This window comes from Macrobrachium rosenbergii, chromosome 58 (genome assembly GCF_040412425.1).
Source record: "Macrobrachium rosenbergii isolate ZJJX-2024 chromosome 58, ASM4041242v1, whole genome shotgun sequence".
Lineage (NCBI taxonomy): Eukaryota > Metazoa > Arthropoda > Malacostraca > Decapoda > Palaemonidae > Macrobrachium > Macrobrachium rosenbergii.
This window is the reverse complement of record NC_089798.1, coordinates 3,329,838-3,352,446: the sequence shown is the minus strand read 5'-3', so window position 1 is coordinate 3,352,446 and position 22,609 is coordinate 3,329,838. Positions and strand designations below refer to the sequence as shown.

The following is a 22,609-nucleotide window of genomic DNA, read 5'->3' as shown; positions in this document are numbered from 1 at the left end:
TATATATATATATATATATATATATATATATATATATATATATATATATGTATGTATACACACACATATATACACATATATATATATATATATATATATATATATATATATATATATATATATATATATATATATATATATATATATATATATATATATATATATATATATATATATATATATATATATATATATATATATAATAGAACGAGTTTCTGGGAAAATATTATGATGGTCACAATTATCATCTTCATTAAATTTTTCTCTTTGTACGTGACTACGAATCATTTGTCTTAAACTCGAAGTGTGTATCGTGCATTTCTTCAGAGAAATATTATTATTATTATTATTATTATTATTATTATTATTATTATTATTATTATTATTATTATTATTATTATTATTATTATCCTAGATTAATTAATCTAAGCGACTGATTTTTTTGGAGTAAAGAGCTTGTTTTGGAATGAATGAAGGAGTCTGGAGCAAGACAAAGTTAAAAAAGGAAAACAGCCGGTGGTAAAGAGGCCGGACGTTTATGAACGCAAAGTAAAAGAAGTAAAGCCGCCCACACAAGCTGTAGTGAAGCTCTAAACTAAATGGCGCTAGGTGCTCTCTAGGTGGAATCCTCTTACGGGGATATTTTGCTGTAAAATTAGAGGACGCCTTTTACTTCTCCGTCTCTTTCTCTCCCTGCAACAATAAGCCTCTTATCATCTTTATCCCGAGATACGAAAACCAGCATTTTACTATAAGCCTGCGTTGTGCTTCAAAAACTTAGTAGCAGTGATCAGTTTTATGTGTCAACTGGGCCAACAATTAGAATCCTTTTTGTTCCACCGCTAGCTATTTTATTCTGCAACAGGAGCGTCAAGAGGTAGCCAGCTGCCATCGCCAAATGGACTTCTGCAATTCGCTCTGGAGTCTAGTGCTTTCTTTTCCATCCAAATTATAAGGAGGCTGGGTTTAGAGCGTAGTTTCTTTAAAAGAAGCTGGTCTTTTATGTATAGAGAAAGGAAAATAGATTACAAAAAAAGTGGCAATAAACATGTATACTTCTTTATATGAAAACAAAATAAACAACGAAGGTACAAAAACGGATTTGGCTTAGTTCCAAGAATGTTTTATCTTTTAACACCTGGATTTTTGGTTGTCTAGAGCGATCATTTTGATAGGCAACCAGCGCAGCGCGCATGAATAAACAATGGCTTAAAAAACGAAAAGTCCTTTTCAATCCTTTCGCTGTATCTTCATTAACCTAATAAAGGCTTTCACTGCATCGGATCGATTTCACGGACAAAAAAAATTACCTCTTCATTTTTTATTGTCATGGAGGAAAAAACGACTTAATGATGGATTGTATGCTCAAGCACTTTTCCCTTACTATTCAGATCTGAGCTTTATGGAAAGAACTTCGAAAAAGTCCCACGAAAGCTTTCATTGAGTGACTGCATTTTTCGGGTCGTCTTCTTCGACGTTCCCATGAAACGGAGCCTTTTTGCGAAGGGAGATCCTCATTAAACTTGCTGAAACGTTGACTTTGTTCAGTCGCCCGTCACTAACTCAGGATTTATTGGTTTCTAATTCCTGTTTTGTAGGAAGATGAAGTGATCTCGTCCAGTGTCGATTGACTTTATTCACATGTTCATTTAGGGAAATGGAAATCAGATTAGTCAATAATTACTACCAATTTAGACCTCCAGTTAAGTGTTTTTATGAATGACTTGGCTCAATAATTTGTTAAGTATACCTTAGTTTTACCAGACCACTGAGCTGATTAACAGCTCTTCTAGGGCTGGCCCGAAGGAGTAGACTTATTTTACGTGGCTAAGAACCAATTGGTTACCTAGCAATGGGACCTTCAGCTTATTATGGAATCCGAACCACATTATAGCGAGAAATGAATTTCTATCACCAGAAATAAATTTCCCTAATTCTACATTGGCCTGTCGGAGACTCGAACTCGGGCCTAGCGAGTGCTAGACGACAACTCTACCGACTCACCCAACGAGGAACTAATAATTTGTTTAAATATTTTAGTAGCCCTTTGCATTAAAATATTCAAAACTTAACAGAACACGCTTCGGAGTATAATAGAAAGCGTATACCTCATCAATTCAATTTTGACTCGGATCTGGAAAAGAAAGCAAATGGCTGCTGTTTCATTGCTGGTCTTTGATATTATTAATTTTGTTGTCTTGTTTTTAGTGTTGCCTTCTTTTTATTCGTGAACATGTCCTGGAGTAGGGTCTTCTATTGTGAAAAGACTCCTCTCTTCTGCTTTTATGATATTACTTGAAATCATATAGACAGTATATATATATATATATATATATATATATATATATATATATATATATATATATATATATATATATATGTGTGTGTGTGTGTGTGTGTGTGTGTGTGTGTGTATGTATGTATAACTGAATCACGAAAATATGGAACGTGATGAATATATAAATAAAGATAAAATCCACGAAGGAAAGGAAACACTGGAGAGCTGCAGAGGCCTTTCGACTCTTTCGCAGACATATATACATATAAATATATATATATATATATATATATATATATATATATATATATATATATATATATATATATATATATATATATATATATATATATATATATGTGTGTGTGTGAATATTTTTTTTTGAAGATGGTTGGGGAGCAGATTAATAACGTTAAACCTTTCAGATATTTGGCATCAATGATATCCAACTGAAATTTATTAAAATATTAAAGATGATAGATCATTCATGGTTTTGCTGAAAAATATTTGGAAGCCAAATACATTAAAACTGCATACAAAAGTAAGATTGTACAGAATTTTAGTACGATTTTGTCACTTTGAAAATAAAGCTTCAAGTAGAATATAGGAGTCAGATGGCAGGATAATATATAAACAACACCAAAATGGAAATTACGGAAACCTCATAGGTAGATTAGATAATTATGTCCTTCGCACAATCTGTAGGCAGTAGAAGAGTTGGATGATTCAGACCTTCTTGGATGAGAACCACGAGAATGGAGGATGGGAATGGACGGGGAATTGTAGAAGATAAAGCATAATAAAGGTATAAGTGGGGGAAATGTACCGAGGGCCTTTGCATCGAGTGGCGTTGGAAGCGATAGTGATAATGATGATGATAATAATGAACAGAGAAAATATAAAGTGTATACTGTACATGGGAAGATAATTAGTAAGTACTTAGGTTTTGAATGGAAAGGCAAAGCTTGTGAACTGGGAGCAGACTGGTTTGATACTCAAGTTAATCGTATTAGAGAAGAAATTGTGAAAAGGAGTAATACAAAGAAATAAAAATGTAATACGTGAATAAATACAATAACGGTGAAAGAATGGGCTCCCTTTGATCTCCACAGAACATCGACCAAAATAGACGCAATATAAAAGAAAGCGAGCAGGTGCTTCTGTGTGTGCGTGTGTGTGTATGCGTGTGTATGTGTACGTTTGTATGTATGTGTGCATGTTTACTGTGACCGAGTTACGTTGTTCACGGGAGGGATAAGGTTTAAAGCTTCATCCTTCGAAATAACTGTTTGTAAACAGAATTATTTGAACTACTAGGGCCACTCAAAAGAAGGGAAAATGTTTAAAAGGTTATGCTTTTATTTCTTTTCAACATGAAGCTGATTTCTAATGGGGTGGGTCCAGAGGAAAACCAATCGGTGTACTGTCAACACACCCATATACATACACACACACACACATATATATATATATATATATATATATATATATATATATATATATATATATATATACTGTATATATATTCCAATGTACATTTCCCATTCAATTATACACCTATACCCTTCCTGTTTCATTCATTTCTTGACTCATCTTTTGTCTCATCCTACTAAGATCTGTCACATTTACTGTCTAATACTACTGCAAATAAACTAAGTCTATTCCTCCACCAGTAATAACATTCATTGCTCCATCTTCCTGGTTTTAATTTTCCAACAGAACATTATCCTTGTTCACATTTACTTCAGCTTCCACCTCTTCTAACTATTGCTAGTTTCTGCAGTTTCTTTTCTATCACTAATCTACATTGTATCATCTTCAAACATCAGCCTTTCCACGCTTCTTGTACGATTTATTTGCTTGTCCTGAAACCCTGTTTTTATATATATCGTTCTTTACTAATTTTTCGTATCACTCCATCCATATAGATAATCATCAGTCACAAAGACAAAACAAATCCATTTCTGAAACCCGCTTTTAAACCACACCTGTCTCTTTTAAATATTTGCATCACTTCTATCACAATAAAGTTTAATTGCCTTCAGTACCTCATCTGACATATCTTGTGCTTTCCAAAGATTTACATGACTGTTTCCTGAAAATCAGTAACACACAAACGCTCCTCTTTGTTTGAATCCGCAAAGTTCTCCCGCTATCTGGGACACTGTCTTTTGTTTTACTCTGTCAAAATGCTACAGGGCACTTTCCTCTGTATGCTAAGAAACCTAATGTCCTGATATTCTTAGTCACCTTAATCATCTTAAAATTTTCATAAAATAAAAAGAATTCTTTTCATTCGCCCTTTTGAAGGATTTCTTTAAACGAGAAATACCTTACAAACTTTAGTCATCCACTCAATCACACTACCACCAAAGTCTCGAAGAATCTAATTTATAATCCTGTCGCTTCCAAGTGTCTTTCCATTCTTCAACCTCTTCATTGCTCTCCTTACAAAGTAGTCAAATTACTTATTCCAAAACTTCATCCACTTCACATGGCATCTTTACTACTGCATATTTTGTTATGAAATCCAACTGATCATTAATCTTTCCCTCCCCTTATTCTTCCTCGTAGAATAGCACTTTATTTTCCTCAAGGGTCATGCTTTCCTTTTCCTTTTATTTTTATTTTTAATAATATACTTTCCTTCTGTGTCTACCACTTTCTCCTGAACCACTTATTTTTTATCTTCTCTTCAATTATACATCATCTCAAGTAATTGCCTCTCAATCTTTCAATAAATCATTCATCATCTCATCAAATTGCTTTGTTCCCCTTTATAACTTCCTATATGACAGAAAAATTTCTGCTGTCCCTGGGACTCCATCTTCGATTTTTGTCTACTCATTTCTTCATGACACTTGCCAATTCATTCTTATCCGAGCGACTTGCTTATACATATAAATGTATATATGTACAGTATATATATACATACATACATATATATATATATATATATATATATATATATATATATATATATATATATATATATATATATAGTAATTCTACTAATGCACAGAACAATTGTGTATGTGATAAAAGTTAATATATATATATATATATATATATATATATATATATATATATATATATATATATATATATATATATATATATATATATATATATATATATATATATATATATATATATATATATATATACACACATATATATATATATATATATATATATATATATATATATACACACATATATATATATATATATATATATATATATATATATATATATATATATATATATATATATATATATATATATATATATGACCACAAGTCTACCCCAAAGCCAAATCAAAAGTCATTCAAAAGAAGGCATCGTGCTTACCCCATACAAAAATGGGAAAAAGCACGTTAAAAAAGAAGAAGAAGAAGATATATATATATATATATATATATATATATATATATATATATATATATATATATATATATACATAACCTCACGTTCCTATACTTTCGTGTTCAGGTGGTTCGTTATCGTCTCTCAAGTTTCACCACTCGATTAATTTCCCTGGTGGTTATCGGGTCGTTAACTTTAAAAAGTTGCTTTTTGGCAATCTTTCAACACCACTGTTGGAAACTGGTGTTACATGATCTATCGAAACTTGAGTTACTCTTAACATAAAATTTTGTAAAGTGTTCCTTCATTCATGATTGTTTTCATTAATGGGAAGTTATTTGATAATTTTCCGAATCGTCGTTCTTTGATTGCCATCCTTTTAACTGTACGGAGGGAATTTTTTTTTTAAATGTTTTTACCATAGGTTTTTGTCAAGCATGAAATGTAGTTGTACCATTATCTACTGAGAAAACAGTTTGAAGATATTTCCTATGAAAGACATACACAGGATATGTGATTTCCATCCATATGTAATTGTGAAGTGAACAATTTAGCTTAACTAGTTTTCCACTAACTAATGCAGAAAGCCTCTTTGTTTGCTTGTCTTCTTGATTGTTTATTGAATGAGATAAAATGCACTGAAGCACTTGAAATGCACGGAAGCACTTGATATATCTGAGATTTGCTTATTTTTCAGTTTAGTTTTCTGTAAAAGAAAGCTATTGTACCGGCTTTGTCTGTCCGTCCGCACTTTTTCTGTCCGCCCCTAGATCTTAAAAACTACTGAGGCTGGAGGGCTGCAAATTAGTATGTTGATCATCCACCCTCCTATCGTCAAACCTACCAAATTACAGCCCTCTAGTCTCAATAGTTTTGATTTTATTTAAGGTTAAAATTAGCCATAATCGTGTGTCTGGCAACGATATAGAACAGGCCACCACCGGCCCGTGGCTGAAAGTTTCATGAGGCCCGGCTCATATAGCATTATACCGAGACCACCGAAAAATAGACCTACTGTATTTTCGGTGGCCTTGATTATACGCTGAACAGAAAACTCGACTGCGCCGAAGAAACTTCGGCGCATTATTTACTTGTTTAGTTTGTGGCTGGTAATTTTAGTGTGATGAGATATCCCATGGCCATTGTGTATATGATAAATGGATAGGCCTGTCTTTGTGTAATTCAGACTCCTCCTTCACAACGTTTAGTCAAACTGCGGGAAATGGTGAACGTAGCTACCATCGCTCAAGCAATCTTTTCCTCATCAATGGCCAAGGGTGTAATTCTGTTCTAAACCTTATCTCATCAAACTTACCCGAAAATAATATTCGTTTACTAATAACGGCACAGAGTTAGAAAGGAGCACAGAGCCAAGAGAAAACGTCAATCATATACGATAAATTGGTTTGCCAAGAATAACCTCGCGTTCAGCCTTGCGACAGTGGAAAGTGCTTGGTTATTTTGTGATGCGTGTGGCAAAACAGTCTCCTTTCTTGCTTCCTACGTTGATCGGCAGAGAACCGATGCTTTGATGAAGCCGGTCCTATCACAACTTGTGATCATCGAGTATGAATTTTCCCAATGTAAGCGGCTAGTGAAATGGGCAGGTGGTCACCAGACATCTTTATTTATTTTTTGTTTGTTGTTTGTTGTTTATAAAAATTCACGGTTAGGTTTAAATGTTTTATAGATGAACCTGACACTTTTTGTAAATCGTTGACACAGCAGCGATGAAAGTTTATATCTGTGGATTACAACCTATGGATGGACAACCAGGATATTCAAAACGAAGTCGTCTTTAATGAGTTGTTTAATGATGCCCAATGTGCATCAACTACGACAGGGCATATATCAAGCCTTGTTGTAAATGGCTAGGTAGATAACAGTGTATCAGATATTAGTCCAAGAGCTGGTGTGTTGAAGTCGACGCTAAAGCCGGGTTGTCACACAAAATTTCCACATCTGTTAAGGAAGAGACAGTTGAGCAATAAATTTCCGTTAACAGTGCGTCAGAGTGAAAAGTTTCTCAGCATCTGAATCCTTATGCAAAAGTTTGTCGAGTGTATAAATAAAACATTCATTTAAGGACAAGTCATGAAGTGGCAATACATCCACTTGTAAATAATAGTGTCCGTCGATCAAACGAAAAAGTTACAATGTGCCGAAAGAAAACTTATGCTATGTTCACACATTCATGTATCAAGGCATGCATGCCCACGCACGGCCACGAACGGGGCGGAGCCAGAAAGTACGTAAACACAACGCAAATACAACATAAATATACTGTAAGCACTGTGTAAATGCGGCAACATGCGGCATGACCGTTATGGACCACCCGGCCGTGCACCGGGGGGCACGAACCTTTCGACCTGCTCAAACCTCTGCGTGGGTGGCCAGGTCAGCTGTCAGGTAGCATGGCCCGACCTGCACAGCGTGGCGCCAGCCGCGGGTTGACCGCGCAGCTGCCACGCCCTTACCTGGGGGCCCACGCTGCCCCAGGGCACCGCGTGGCTGTCAGAATGGCGTGGGAGTAGACGTGGCAACGCTGCCGCATCGCCCGCAACCGCGGAGATGTGGCAACGCTTTGACCTGGGATAAAAGGGTCAGGCGGCGCGCTTCCAGGTCAGTGCTTCTCCGGCCAGCATCCTGTTGCTCTCTCCATCAGCGCCTCTGTCTTCGTCGTCCACTGCAGCCAAGATGCCCAAAGGACCCATGCTGAAGAGGACCAGGAAAGGGGCCCTGAGAACTCCAGGAGCCCTGGCAGCTGGAGTTGCCCCCTACGCAAAGCCTCCTGAAGCTGATGGTCCCCCTTTAGGCAGCGATGCTGTGGTGCTGCAGCTTGAGGCCGACGAGCTCGTGACGGAGAGCGAGCTAGAGGAGGAGGAAGAGAACCTTGCCCTCGTCTACGAGAGCGACCCGCCGCCGCCACCGACGACAACGCCCACAAGGGGGATGCCGACGACAACACCGAAGGCACTCCTGAAGGAGATGGCCTAGATGGCCCTACAGGTCAGGGATGGAAGAAGAACCCGTCAGTGATCCTCTGAGGAAAACGAGAGGCTTGTTGGCGAGTGGCTGGAGACCGAGGCCGAGTTTATTTATAACAAGGGTCTCACAGCCTACAAGGACAAGGCCAAGGTGTGGATGGCCTTCGAAGAGAAGGGCCAGTCACTTGTTCCTCCCGTGAGCGGCCGTGAACTGAGGACGTGGTTTACGTCCCTCAGGAGTCGTTTTGGGCTGCTTACGGCAGAGAAGAGTGGCCAAGGGACGGGCAGACGGCTGACGGACCGGGAGAAATGGATTCTCAACATTTTCCACTTCCTGAAGCCGCACATTGTGCATCAAAGGAAGCCAAAGGTGTTGGGACTTCCGATGGTATGTCTGTTTTAATGTGTTTCCATGCATAATTATTACTGAATATAACGTTATTACATAGTTTCCATGCATTCAATGTGCATTTTATACCATTTTCTCATATATGTTCCTCCTCTTTTTACAGGCTGCCTGTGCTGCTGCCGCCCTCCCTGCCCAAGCTCTGGACCTGCCTGCTGCTCCTGTTTCTTCTCCTGCCCTGACACCGACGCCCTCACCCTCTCCGGTCGATCCAGCGAGCACCAAGGCTCGGAAAAACCAAGTTTCCGAGCTGTTCGACGTCGCCTTCACGAGGGCATAGGCCCTCCGAGACGATATGCTGACCAATGTGCAGCCAGCTCTTCGTAACCCCGGCGTCCTCTACTGAGGAAGTTTTTTCAAGAGGTCGAGGATGAGTGCGCACAGGTGTCTGAGCAGCTGAGTCTGCAACTGAAAATGGAGGTGCTCGGTGCCATCCAGAGGTACATCCGTGCCACCAAAGAGGGCTCCACGGTGCCGTCGAGGGCCATGATGACCCACACCATGGCAGTGACAGCAGAGTGTCAGGCACCTGCAGTTCCTGCCAGCCTGTCGGCATCACAGCAGCAGCAGGCACTCACTGCACAGCAGCTGACACTCCTGCAAGCACAGTTGGTGACATCGACACCAAAGGAACTAAGCAACCTGTCGATTGACACCACCTTTTTAAATAGTTTACAAAATTAATTTATTTATTGTATTTACTTATGCTTATATTTACATGTATGTTTGTATTTTATATTAAATAAATATCTTTTGCAATATCATGTCTAGCTCTATCCTCTGCTCAAATATCATGTATTCAGTGAAGTAGCTAAAATACAAGGACACAAATAAAGAAGGCAAAATGAACCTGAATGCACTAACATTTCAGTATACATTACTGACTTTGAAATAAGTTCAAAATACTTTATGTAACATATGTGCACAGAAGCAAAATGACAACAGACCAAATATTAGCAAGTCATATAAAACCTCACAAATATCGGTGAGAAGGTAGTTTCAAAAAGATAGAATTTTCATATCAGAATATCAACAATGTAAATGCTAAGAGCAGGTACTTTCAAGAACGTAGAATTATCACATCAGAATAGAAACAATGTTAAGAGAAGGTACTTTAAAAAATGATAGAATTATCATATCAGAATAGAAACAATGTTAAGAGAAGGTACTTTCAAAAATGATAGAATTATCATATCAGAACAGATTCCATGTTAAGAAATTATTAAAAAGGGCGAAATAACTACATCTTCTTTCTTTTATTTATATGTATGTTTGTTTCATATTGATTAAACATACATTTGCAATGTCATGTCCCGCTCTATCCTCTTCCCAATTAGCAAGTATTGATGAGAGTAATATATCATGGATTTGAGCAATATCTTTTATTAAATCAACTTAAACAAACAGAAGTACACAAATACACAGGGCAAAATGATCCTGAATTAATACATTATTGAATTTTAAATAAGTCCAAAATAAATGCAGGAACAGACATTTAAGTAATTACAACAATCAGGTATGCAGGAGAGTAACTAAATCATGTTCTCCTGCCAGTGCACGGAGCCTTCAGCCAATGAAAAGTATTCCTTCAGCATGTTACGCTGTTCCTTTGCATCCCTCATTGCAGTGTTGCCGGTCACGGTTGGAAGGGCTGCTCCCAAGGACAGGTCACTCCTCCAGCTACCAGGGATGACAGCATGTGTGACGGGGTGCTCCTGATCTCCTTCTTGTCTTCGTGCATTTCTCTTTATGATCATGTTGTGCAGAACACATGCGGACATCACTAATGGCTCTATATGGTCAGGCTTCAAGCATATTGCAGTGTGGAATACTCGGAATCTATTTGCCAGAATCCCAAAGGCGTTCTCCACCGTCCTGCATGCCCTACTTAACCTGTAGTTGTAAATCCGTTCCTCCTTGCTAAGTCCTCTTTTGGGGTAGGGCTTCATAAGGTAATTCCTCAGGGGGAAGGCATCATCGCCAACTAGTAGGGCACAGGAGATCCATTAGGTTGACCTGGCAGGGCATCCGGTTGGGGAAGATTTGCTTCCCCTTGCAACAGCATTTCTGCCAGTCGGGTCTGGGCAAATACACCACCGTCTGACTCTGACCCAGTGGCACCCACGTTGACATATAGGAACTTGTATGAAGCATCAGCAACTGCAAGTAATACCATGGAGTAGAACTTCATGTAGTTGAAGTAATGTGTACCGCCCTTGGGAGGGTTACGGAGCCTAATGTGTTTCCCATCTATAGCTCCAATTACGTGCGGGAAGTTCCACCGTTCCTCAAAACCCCGTGCAACCTCCTGCCACGCTTCAGGAGTTTGTGGCACCTGCAGTTCCTCATCCACGAAGGCAGCAACAATGGCCCTGCAGGTCTCTGGTACGATGTGACTAATGGTGTTGTGGGCTACCCGGAACGAATATTGCAGACTCTTGTATGAATCACCTGTAGCAAGGAAGCGTAGGGTGATAGCAACACATAGGCCTGGCTCAATGGGTTTCCTCCAGAATGTCACTTTCTTCTGAATGTAGGGTGTGACCCGTTCAACAATTTCATTGAAGAGGTCCTTGTCAATCCGGGTAAAATTTCTGTACAGGTCTGGGGCTTCGGTTGACAACTCCTCCATCAGGTTGTCATAATGACCTTGCTCCATCCTTTTCTGCAGGTACGGCCACGCCCACACCCTCCTTGGGCGCCTTTTTTTCTGCTCTGTGTGCTTTGCAGCAATCATTGCAATCTCCAGCAATAACATGACGTGCACATATTCAATGACATATGGTAACATTTCTGTTCTATCCCTACTTTCTATAGCTATAAGTTGACGCATTTCAGCTATGTTGTCCATGTTGCTTCAGCACTTTGGTAGTGTGTCTTGATGCTGTGGTATTACGGCATTGACTAGCCTCACATGTGCAGCTGCTGGCCCTTATATAGCTGGAGTTTAACCCCCGCAGTATGTGGGGCCAACGTGACGTTTGCGTAACTCAGTTACGCAGAACGTAACGCATACGGTATACGTACGTTGGTGTTACGTGCTCTGCCACGCACTACTTCTGCCTGCGCCGCCGCTTGTTGGTCAGCGTCACGTCACCCTTACGCACTGCGTACATTTGCGGCACACTATAATGAGCATGCATCACGCACATCGTCCCGTGACACGTATCCAGTTAGGTGGGGCTTATTTTCTCGTGTATGCGCAAATTTCACAAATTCCGGCTGTGTGTGCGCATGCGTGACTTGATACATGAATGTGTTAACTTAGCAGTAGATGTGAAATAAATCCAAATAGAAGAATATGATTATATACATCATTTGCTATTAGTATTCCATACGCAAAGACAATATCTCGCAGGTATGTTAATATTCTTATCAGGCTTTTATCATTCTCAGAGAGGGACTCCATGTGTAGTGGTTCTGGTATTAAGGGTTCGTAATCCTAGAAGAAGAGGAACTCGTATAGCTATCAGCTGTCATTAATTTATTATATAGTAAAATCAACATAAAATCTGAAATATCATCCACAGAAATATCTTTATCTTGAAAGTCACATTATAATGAAATGGTTGTATTTTTGCAAATTCACATACATTTATGTATGTAGTTTAATGTGTAGAAATAGTTCCTCAAATATAGGATTTACCAAATCATTATCCTGGAAACTAAATTAACCTAATGGGAGTTCAGTGCATTTGGTCATTTATGAGATTCGCTACTGATATAACTGGAATAAAAAATCATGCTCATCTAAAAGAGGGGAGACGATTAGTCTTCAAGAACGCATCTGGAAATGAACATTGGATCCTGAAGTGAGTTTGAGAATCGGAGGCCAAGATAAGCGAGATCCTACTTCAGAGAAGTTGGAAGCAACAATGAGGCACCAAAAAAGATAATTCCAGGTAAGTCACGTATTTTCTTAAGCAAAATCTGTAATGCCGGATAAAGGGATGACAGGTTTGTGAAATGGGAGTATGCAATTCGTGTTAGGAAGGGGTGAGTGTGGAACCCAGAATTCTCTGGAGTTATGGTGTGAAAAGATTAATGTATTGGAAACATTTCTGCATAAACTCTATAACTTTGATTTCGAAAAAACACATTTTCATTTATTAAAATCAGTAACTTTGTCGCTGTGGGTTATGAATCCCATCTCATTCCCAGCTTTCAAGTAACCGTTAACAAAAAGCTGTTGGTGAATATGTCTTAGGGCGCCAGTCCTCCTCAAGGCTGTCCCCTGAGAACTTTGTCGCTCTCCAGTCCGTCCAGGTGGTACGATTATTGGCCTAGATGATTGGCTGGTAATGAAACTTTTAATTGCAGTTATTGAGCTAGTGAGTGTTATTGTTGGGATATAAAGCTGACACGCCAGCGAAATTACCACTCAATTGATTGTCTAATCTAGAACTCTTCTTTCACTGCAGGAGACATATTGCACAAGCAATAGCGTAACTAATAATATATATATATATATATATATATATATATATATATATATATATATATATATATATATATATATATATATATATATATATATATATATATATATATATATATATATATACAGGGTGCGGCATAAGTAACGACCTTTTTAATTTTATATCCTATAATGTATATTTTCTTTATTATTTTCTTTAATTAATTTGCTAAATCTTCATTTTTTCAGATATTTTATACAACGATGAGATTAACAAAGGAACAGAGAGTGAAAGCAATTCAGTTGTACTATCAAAACAATAAAAATGGTGCTGAAACCGCAAGATTGTTATTAGCTGAATTTAACATCCCAAGGGTGCAAAGCCGAAATATCACAAGCTTGATTAGAAAATTTGAATCCACAGGAAGTGTAAATGATGCTCAAAGAGCGGGTAGGCCAGTTGTTGCAACAAGCTTAGAAAAGTCCAATGAACTACAAGAATCGTTGCTGCGTTCTCCTCAAAAATCCAGTAGGCGTCTTTCTGCAGAGTTAGCAATCAGTATTTGTATTGAGCATTATTAAACCGAATAAGCATTATGTTAATTTTGTTACTATATTATATTAATCTATTAACCTGTGGCAATACATTCATGTTCGAAAAAATAAAGGATAATCAAAAAGGCTTTAATTTTGTTCCACTTAAACAAAGGGCGTTATTTATGCCGCATATATATATATATATATATATATATAATCATATGGTCAAGAAAATTACAACGGTGGAGTGCAAGACCTTTCACCTTTACTCCAAGTCCTTTGTAAGCTAGGTTCATACAGTGATGCAAGAGACTACAATAAAAATTTGTTTTTACAAAAAACCTTAAAATTATGGTGGTATATAACCATTTATATGCAAACATCTAGGTTAGGAACGTCTGTCTAGGATTTGCTTAGGCATCTGGATAAACAGAGGAAGGGCTAAGGTCATTGACAATAATTAAGGATTTTCTTCAGTTTCTCTGCTACAGCTCATTCGAACATTTATGCAGAATTTGGTAAGAAGTATAGAGACCAGATCACAAATTAATGTTATTTTCATTTAGCTAGAAAATTCTACCTCTATGTTTAGCGTATGTTACTTTCTGATTACGAGTATGTTAACATTAATATATATATATATATATATATATATATATATATATATATATATATATATATATATATATATATATATGTGTGTGTGTGTGTGTGTGTGTGTGTGTGTGTGTGTGTGTCTGTGTGCGCGCTTGTGTTTGTATGTCTGTATGTGTGTGTACTGATTCATGTGTATGTATACTGTATATGAAATAAGACTTGAATAGACACCATCACGTTTAGCTTTATCGATAAAACCTCCCGAAGAGAAAGACATGAAGATGCAAAGAGCCAAGCAACAAGAAGAGCGAAGGGCTTCCTAAGACGCAAAATCTTATCACTCATAAATTGAAGACGTTGTGACCAGCAAAAATGCTCCAGCTTCGGAACTGACATTTTCGGGGCGGTGGGCGACACTCGTGGCGTCCTCGAGATTGCTTTTACCAAAAAGCGAGTCGTTTAATGGCCCTCCACAATGAGAAACGTCTTAAAGTCTTAAAAAGTAGGAGAGCTCTGAGTATGAATATTCGAAATTTTTTTCTCGTCTCATGTAAACAAGTATTGACCTTTCCAGGTTACGCGTATAACCGATTGAACTTGATTAAGTTAAATCATCACAAAGATGTAATAAAAGGTAAAATAACAATTTACATCTGACTAAAGAAAATTAGTAAGCAGATAAAAGTGTGATCGGAGAGCCAGTCGTCGGGATATCTGTCTATCTATAAAAATGCAAAAATGTTGAATATATAAAACAAGATTGGGACGCATTAAAACCGTACATTTACCGAAAAACAACGTAAATATTTCACTGAATGGAGTGGTTGTTCAACCAAGTTTCTGTATTTATTGCATGGAATGGGTGGGTTCCTTAAGCAATTAGACAGCTGATAAATTTTATGCAAGAAGCAGGGTAGGACCTTAGCACGAGGAATGGAATTCTAAATCGTTCTTTTGAGCAGACGTTATTCAGGAAAATATGTTGAAAGATGAAACAAGTAAAAAATGCTCCGAAGTTTCTTCTGCGCAATCGAGTTTTCTGTACAGCGTGTAACGCTGTATGAAACTCTCAGCTACGCCCCATGAAACTCTCAGCCACGCCACATGAAACTCTCAGTGGCGGCACGTGAAACTTTCAGCCACGGCCCGGTGATGGCCTGTGTTGTTGCCACCTAAAGCGGTGCCAGACGCACGATCATGGCTAAATATACCTTTAAATAAAATAAAAACTACTGGGGCTAGAGGGCTGCAATTTGGTATGTTTGATGACTGGAGGGTAGATGATCAACATACCAACTTGCAGCCCTCTAGCCTCGGTAATTTTTAAGATCTAACGGCGGACAGAAAGCGCGGACGGATAGACAAAGCCGGCACAATAGTTGTCTTTTACAGAAAATTAAAAGCAGTTCTTCAGAAAAGGATCTACCATTCTCAACGCTACTCTGTGATAAAACTGGAAATGAGCAAGACTAAGCACCATTTCTACTGGAAATTATGAAGTGAAATGTATAAAGTCCAAGAAAATGTTAAACGTAAAGGGATACATCATAAATGTATTTCTGCGTGATGATCAAAGAGGATATGTGCGCGATACACCAGGTACATGCGACGGGTGTCAGTGATGAACGAGATGTTAAATAATGAAATAATAGGTAAGCGGAATCAAATCAGACATCCGACAGATGATTACGGAACATGATACAGCTTTGACAGAGGGCGATTAAAACAGAAAATAAAAGTGGATTGAAAATGATTTATACATTGCTTGCGTTAAAAGTGAGTAAAAAATATATTTATTTTTAAAAGGTGCTAAAGATTAGTGCTGCAATTGATATTAAATCAAGTAAAATATAAATCACTAAAGAATGAATTAAGAGTTTAATAATGCACAGGAAAAAATACTGTCAGGGTAGTATGTGGGAGAACGAGGAATAAACAGTCTAAAACATGACGGGAAAATGTTTCCTTCCGTAAAAAGCAGGAGCTTCGTTACTTAGAACGAATGAAAGGAGATTGGACGACAAGGTGTACATATAAAACACCGAATAAGGACACCCTAGAAAAGGAGTCGTTAATGGAAGAAAAATGAAAGCATAAGGGTGTATGGATTATCATCCGAAGAACTTGGTTTATAAAACCACGAAAGTGCGGATGATCTGAAAAGTTTCGTTTCCAATTCATTTTTTTGTGGATGGCTATAATTTCCAATTTTCAAAATAATAGTTACGTAAATTACATAAAGTGCCTATTCATATGGTCAAAAACGTTCGTATTCATAATAATTGAAATGATATATCTATGATGTTTACTTTGTGCTTTCTTCGTTCATTTATTACAGAAAAATCGAATAAGGCACGGATCAGTTGAAATGGGTAATCAGAAAGGTTTCGTCTTCTTTATTTTTTTGGTGCATGGCTACATAAGTTTTACTTTTCAATAGAATAGATATGCACATTTCATAAAGTGGGCATTCATAAAATAAAAAAGTTAATATTTGCAATTTTTTAAATGGAGTTTTTATATATAATCTTTTATTTGTGTTTCCTTTATTAATTTGCTAACGAAATGCGCCAGGTACGGAATGGTTGAAATGAACTTCAAGTAATCACTTGGTAGAACACATCTGGGTCGCAGCAGTTATGAACTTCGTACCTCAGATGCTATATCAACAGAACAACTTCCAGTGACTTTGATGGTGCTTGAAGGACGAATGTCGCCTCATGATTATAACTGTTTGCGGACTGATTATCGAATATACCACCTGAAAGGAAGTTTGCAATAAAACAGCGTATTTAGATTAATTTTATATATTTTTTTTATATTGCGTTATAAAGAGCTGAAGGCATAAATTACTGAAAGTTAAGTTACATACGTTGCTATAACAACTACTTTAACGTATTGTTTGAGTAATAAATGCAAACGTTCCAAGACGCTGCCACCAAAAGTTCTCAAACATTATGGTACTGTTATTTTAAAATGTGAGAAAGCATTTAGTACTTTTTCTATATGACACAAAAAGGGACCTATGAAATCGGCAAATCGTATTATTACAGGAAATAAGTTGAAATTAACCTAATTCCACCCGTCTGGCGGATGGAATTCTCTTGACAAAAATGTATCTATAATATAAAGAGCAAAAGCTTTCACGAAACTGCATCGGGTCAGTTGATCTCTTTAGAAATTTCGATCAGATTTTTAACTCATCATTTTGAAATCAGTCACTAAGAAATGATGCTCGCCGCATGGAAGGAAAAAGAATATATGTGAATAAAACAGAGAAAAACGATACTTGGAATTATTTACGCAACGTTTATTTCCATCTTACCTGAATCACTCTTGATTTATCCATGCTTGAAAAGCAGAGGAATCCTAATGAACCGGAATATTTACCCAGCGATTTCTTTACTATGGAAAAGGCCACCAAGGTTTCAACTGGATATTTTCCATTTTACATAATAATAATAATAATAATAATAATAATAATAATAATAATAATAATAATAATAATAATAATAATAATAATAGCTGTTTCAACGGCATTTAGATTGTAGAGTCTTCTCTATTCTTCTCGTCTGCAGGTAGATGGCATAATAAATATCCAGAGGACATGCAAAGATATTCTGCTTTTGTTGTTTATTTTACTCTTAAGTCTCGACGCACACGCAGGTGGTCATCCATTATAATTATTATTATCATTATTTCAGTAGGTGAAACCTATTCGCATGGAACAAGCACACAGGGGCCATTGACTTGAAGTTCAAGCTTCCAAAAAATGTTGGTTCCAACCTCCCACCTCAGACCCCACACTGCAGCAGTAACTGATCATGATACAGAGCCAGTGATTTTTCAACACCCTGGGGGAGACGCGAACCCGCGACATCTGAGTGGTATACCACGACACTAACCACTATACCAGCAATCTAATGAGGGAATGTATGAAATTAATTTGTTGTTGTTTGGGGATTAAGCTAGCCTTGTGCTGGCACTGTCTCTTGCGCCTAGAGTAGCCCGTCACTGGGTTGCAAGTATAAAATTAAAAGGTGGGCAGGTATTTATAGCAGAAAGGATGGATTGATGTCTTGGCGGCTCGAACTTTCAATGGTCAGTTCCGCCTTGGACGGGACGAAATTTCATAGCCAGCTTCTGCCTCAGGGGATCTACGTTGTAAGGCTTTACACCAAAAGAAGAATATCTTTCCGTGCCCTTTGCAGAATATAATAAAAAGAATGAAGAAGACTTTCTGCAAGGTAGATGCCTTATAAACAACTATTTTCAATAACACGCCCTAAAAGAGGGACGCCTTCCAAATAGCAATATAATAACAATAATAATAATCTCCTCACCAGGGTTTGTTAATTAGAACCAAAAATAATATTAAAAAGCTCACAACAGATGTTATTGTGCGGTTTTCGAATATACTGGAAACACTGGATTTTTTTATACATATATATATATATATATATATATATATATATATATATATATATATATATGTGTGTGTGTGTGTGTGTGTGTGTGTGTGTGTGTGTGTGTGTGTGTGTGTGTGTGTGTGTGTGTGTGTGTTAAGTTTGTCATTTGGCTGATGAGTTTAATTATTAATTACTGTGATTTATATAGCCTTGCTTTACCTAGGAACCACGTAATCCTATCAGTTAAGGCTAAAACTTACCAAAAAAGACAGATAATTAACTTAATTAGATCGGTCTGAATATATTGATTTATTCTGAGCACATGAAGTAAATAAACAACATTACTCAAAACCATCTAGTTCAACAAAAGAATAAAAGAAATAAAAACTTTTAAGGGAGCTAACATCAACTCCAACTTCATCCCACTTTGGACACAAGATATTTCAACATAAGTGCAATGGTTCCCAACCTTTTTTGTCCCGTTCCCCCTTTTCCAGTCACTTTTTCACCTGTGGACCCCTACAACGAAATAGGTTAAGCCAGCAAAATTAATAAAAGATTTTTCGGCAAAAAATGAATATATTCATGTAAAACGCCTTGCATTGTTATGCTGATTAAGCTGTAGGCCTATTTATATGAAATCAGAAAACATTCCGTTCAGCACTTTTTTTATTTAAGTAAAATACATAGAAAAATGTTATGTTAATGTTGTTATAGTTGTAGGTATTGTACGCAAAAACTATCTTTATAATACTTGCCCTATTTTTGAGCTTGCAAGCACATGTATGAATAAAGAAAATCACAAAACCTATATGAATAAAACACATGTATTGTATGAATAAATGTATGAGTAAACCACATGTATGAATAAAACACAAAAACAGCAGTGAATGAAACTTTTCATTGATTGCAAAAAATATGTCACTTTATATTTCTCAATGGGACTTTTGTGGTTGTTTTTGAGCAACCAGCTCATGAATCCTTGGCTCAGTGGCAGCCAGTGCACATCTCAAGTCATCTTCCACAGACAGCTTGTTCCTTGATTTTGTTTTTATTGCAAGTAATGAAGAAACTACAATTTCACACAGGTAGGTTGAAGCAAAAGGCAAAAGAACTCGAACTGCCAGATCACTTATTTTTGGATATGATTCCATCATTGAACACCAGAAGCTAGACAAGGAGTTTGACTGGAACACATTCTTGGCTGTTGAATCGTGGATAAGCTCAATGAACTCTTCTTGTGCGTCTTCTAACACATCATCAACCTGACATAAGAACGGATTTTTTGCTAATCCACCATGCAGAGGGCTTAAGTCAGGAAAGTAACGGCGAAATTCGTCATCTAGGTGAGACAAGTGATCCATGATTTCCTTGGACAAGGTGCTTGAAAGCTGGCCATCAGCAAGAACTTCATTCAAAGATGGAAACATCATAAATTTTCCTACACTCACTCTCTTCTAATACAGCTCCAATTTGGCCAAAAATGCATGTATTGAGTCACAGTGGCTGAGCAAGTTTGAATCCTTTCCTTGGAGTCTCAAGTTCAGCTGGTTGAAGATTTCAAATATGTCCACATGATAAGCAAGGCGGAGCAAAGTGTTCTGATTTCAATATCTCCAACAGGTCACATTTTTTCTGTACATCAAGAAACATTTCAACTTCCTGGCGAAGAGAGAAGAAGCGGGACAAAAATCTCCCTGCAGACAACCACCTGACGGATGTATAAAAGAGCAAAGAACTATGTTCGGATTCCATGTCATGACACAGTTGCTGGAACAGTCTCGTGCTGAGGGCAGAGTTTTTCACACAGTTCACGACCTTGACAATACCAGTGAAAATTGTGAGAAACCCAGAAGGAAGCGATTTAGAAGCCAGAGCCTCCCGATGAATGAAGCAGTGCACACCAACTGCATTTGGTGCTTTGGATTTTACTTTTGCTTGGAAACCCGACCTCGACCCAAGCATGGCTGGAGCTCCATCAGTTGTGATTCCAACAAGATTATTCCAACTCAAACCATGCTTGTCAACTTGTCAAAAAACGATGACACAGCATTCATCACATCAGTGGCCGTACTTGACGTTTCAAGATTTTGACAGCAAAGAAATTCCTCCTTGATTATGCCTTTGAACAGGTATCGGAGTATACCAACAGCTGGCACGCCATTGCTACATCAGTGGATTCATCGACCTGTATAGCAAAAATGGGGGATGCTTTTATCTCTTCAATAATTTGATCTTTCACATCACCTGACATGTCCCCGGTTCTTCGCTAGATAGTATTATTGGAAAGAGATGCATCACTTAGTTTCTGTGCTGCTTCTACTCCTTGAACCAGTCTAACCATTTCTTTTGCACGAGGTAGGATCAATTCTTCAGCAATTGTGTGTGGTTTTTTCTTCCGTGCTACTAAATAAGCCACTCTGTATGATGCTTCCACGATGTTCCCTCTCTACTCTTGGAAGCTACCAGTCGCATCAAGTTTTTGCCTCTTCAGTTCATCAGCTTTCCTCTTGAAAAAATCCTTTTCCTTCCTAGCGATTTTCATTTATATAAGCACCTTCCCTTTATAATGGCTGCAATCGCTGTATTACTATAAATAGCAATATGAATTAACTATTGCACTTATTATTGTCATAATAAAATAAAGGTTATTTATTAATTTTCTCTCTCTTATTCATATGTCACGTATATTCATGACACTCGTCATTTCAGGAGGCAATAAATCTTCCTGTCATCTCTATGGACCCCTTGAAATTCTTCCATGTGGACCCCTGGTTGGGAACCACTGAGTTAGAGGATGACGCAACAGCTGGGAAACTCTTGTGACGCGCCTATAAACAATTTCAAGCACAGGACTTGAGTACAATGTTATGCTAATCCTTCCCCAAACAAGATTCTGGCCAGGTTTCAAGGCGTGCCCGATTCTGGAAGAGATGTATCCAGATAACCATTCGATATCAAGGACCTCTCACTTATCATTGATTGACTGCAAGGGATGCATCTTAGATCAAGGATATTATGTTAACACCTTGGAGGATATTTTATGTAATTTCACTAGGCAACAATAATTGTACTTTATATATTTGACTTCATAAATGGGACACGGTTTTACTAGGATTTTCCTTAGCCAGTGACTGTGTAAGACTTGAAACAGGAAATGAGGGGGAGGTCTAAAGGAAAAAACTTGGAGTAATTGCCATCTTCAGACTTGCCTTTGGAGTAGATAATGCAGTGATCAACTGCATCAGAAGCCCTGGGTCTGTTGAAAAGGCAGTTTCCCCAGCTGTTCCACAAGCTGGGGAAGAACAAAGGGAGGTGGCTATGAGAGACACACTGTGCTTATGCTCTCACTCTGAAGGATATCTCTGGACTGCACGAGTTGGGTCAAAATACGTGGGTGCTTGCTTGAAAGACTCATCCTACCAGGTCTCGTTGACTGGCCCACGGGTAGCCTGAAAAATGACAAAAACAAGCCAGTGCGAAGGTCATAGAAAAGTGAGCTTAAGGTACACTCTAACTAAAGATGGCCCTGGTAAAACCTACTCTACTGAACAGGCCCCTAAACTAAACTTCAAACCCTTCGATGACGGTTGGGGTTTTTGCAAAACA

At 37.7% G+C, this 22,609-nt stretch overlaps 2 protein-coding genes across 2 annotated transcripts; one reads left to right on the top strand and one right to left on the bottom strand.

The window, feature by feature from the left end:
- Positions 1–8,706: 8,706 nt before the first annotated feature.
- LOC136837210 (uncharacterized) lies at positions 8,707–9,634 on the top strand. The gene is made up of 2 exons (XM_067101883.1): positions 8,707–9,022; positions 9,147–9,634. Exons 1-2 carry the CDS (start codon positions 8,792–8,794, stop codon positions 9,318–9,320), a joined length of 405 nt encoding a protein of 134 aa, XP_066957984.1. The 5' UTR covers positions 8,707–8,791; the 3' UTR covers positions 9,321–9,634.
- A 10,301-nt stretch (positions 9,635–19,935) lies between these two features.
- Positions 19,936–20,430, bottom strand: LOC136837183 (protein FAM200C-like). The gene has a single exon (XM_067101848.1). It carries the CDS (start codon positions 20,428–20,430, stop codon positions 19,936–19,938), a length of 495 nt encoding a protein of 164 aa, XP_066957949.1.
- Between the last annotated feature and the right edge of the window lie 2,179 nt (positions 20,431–22,609).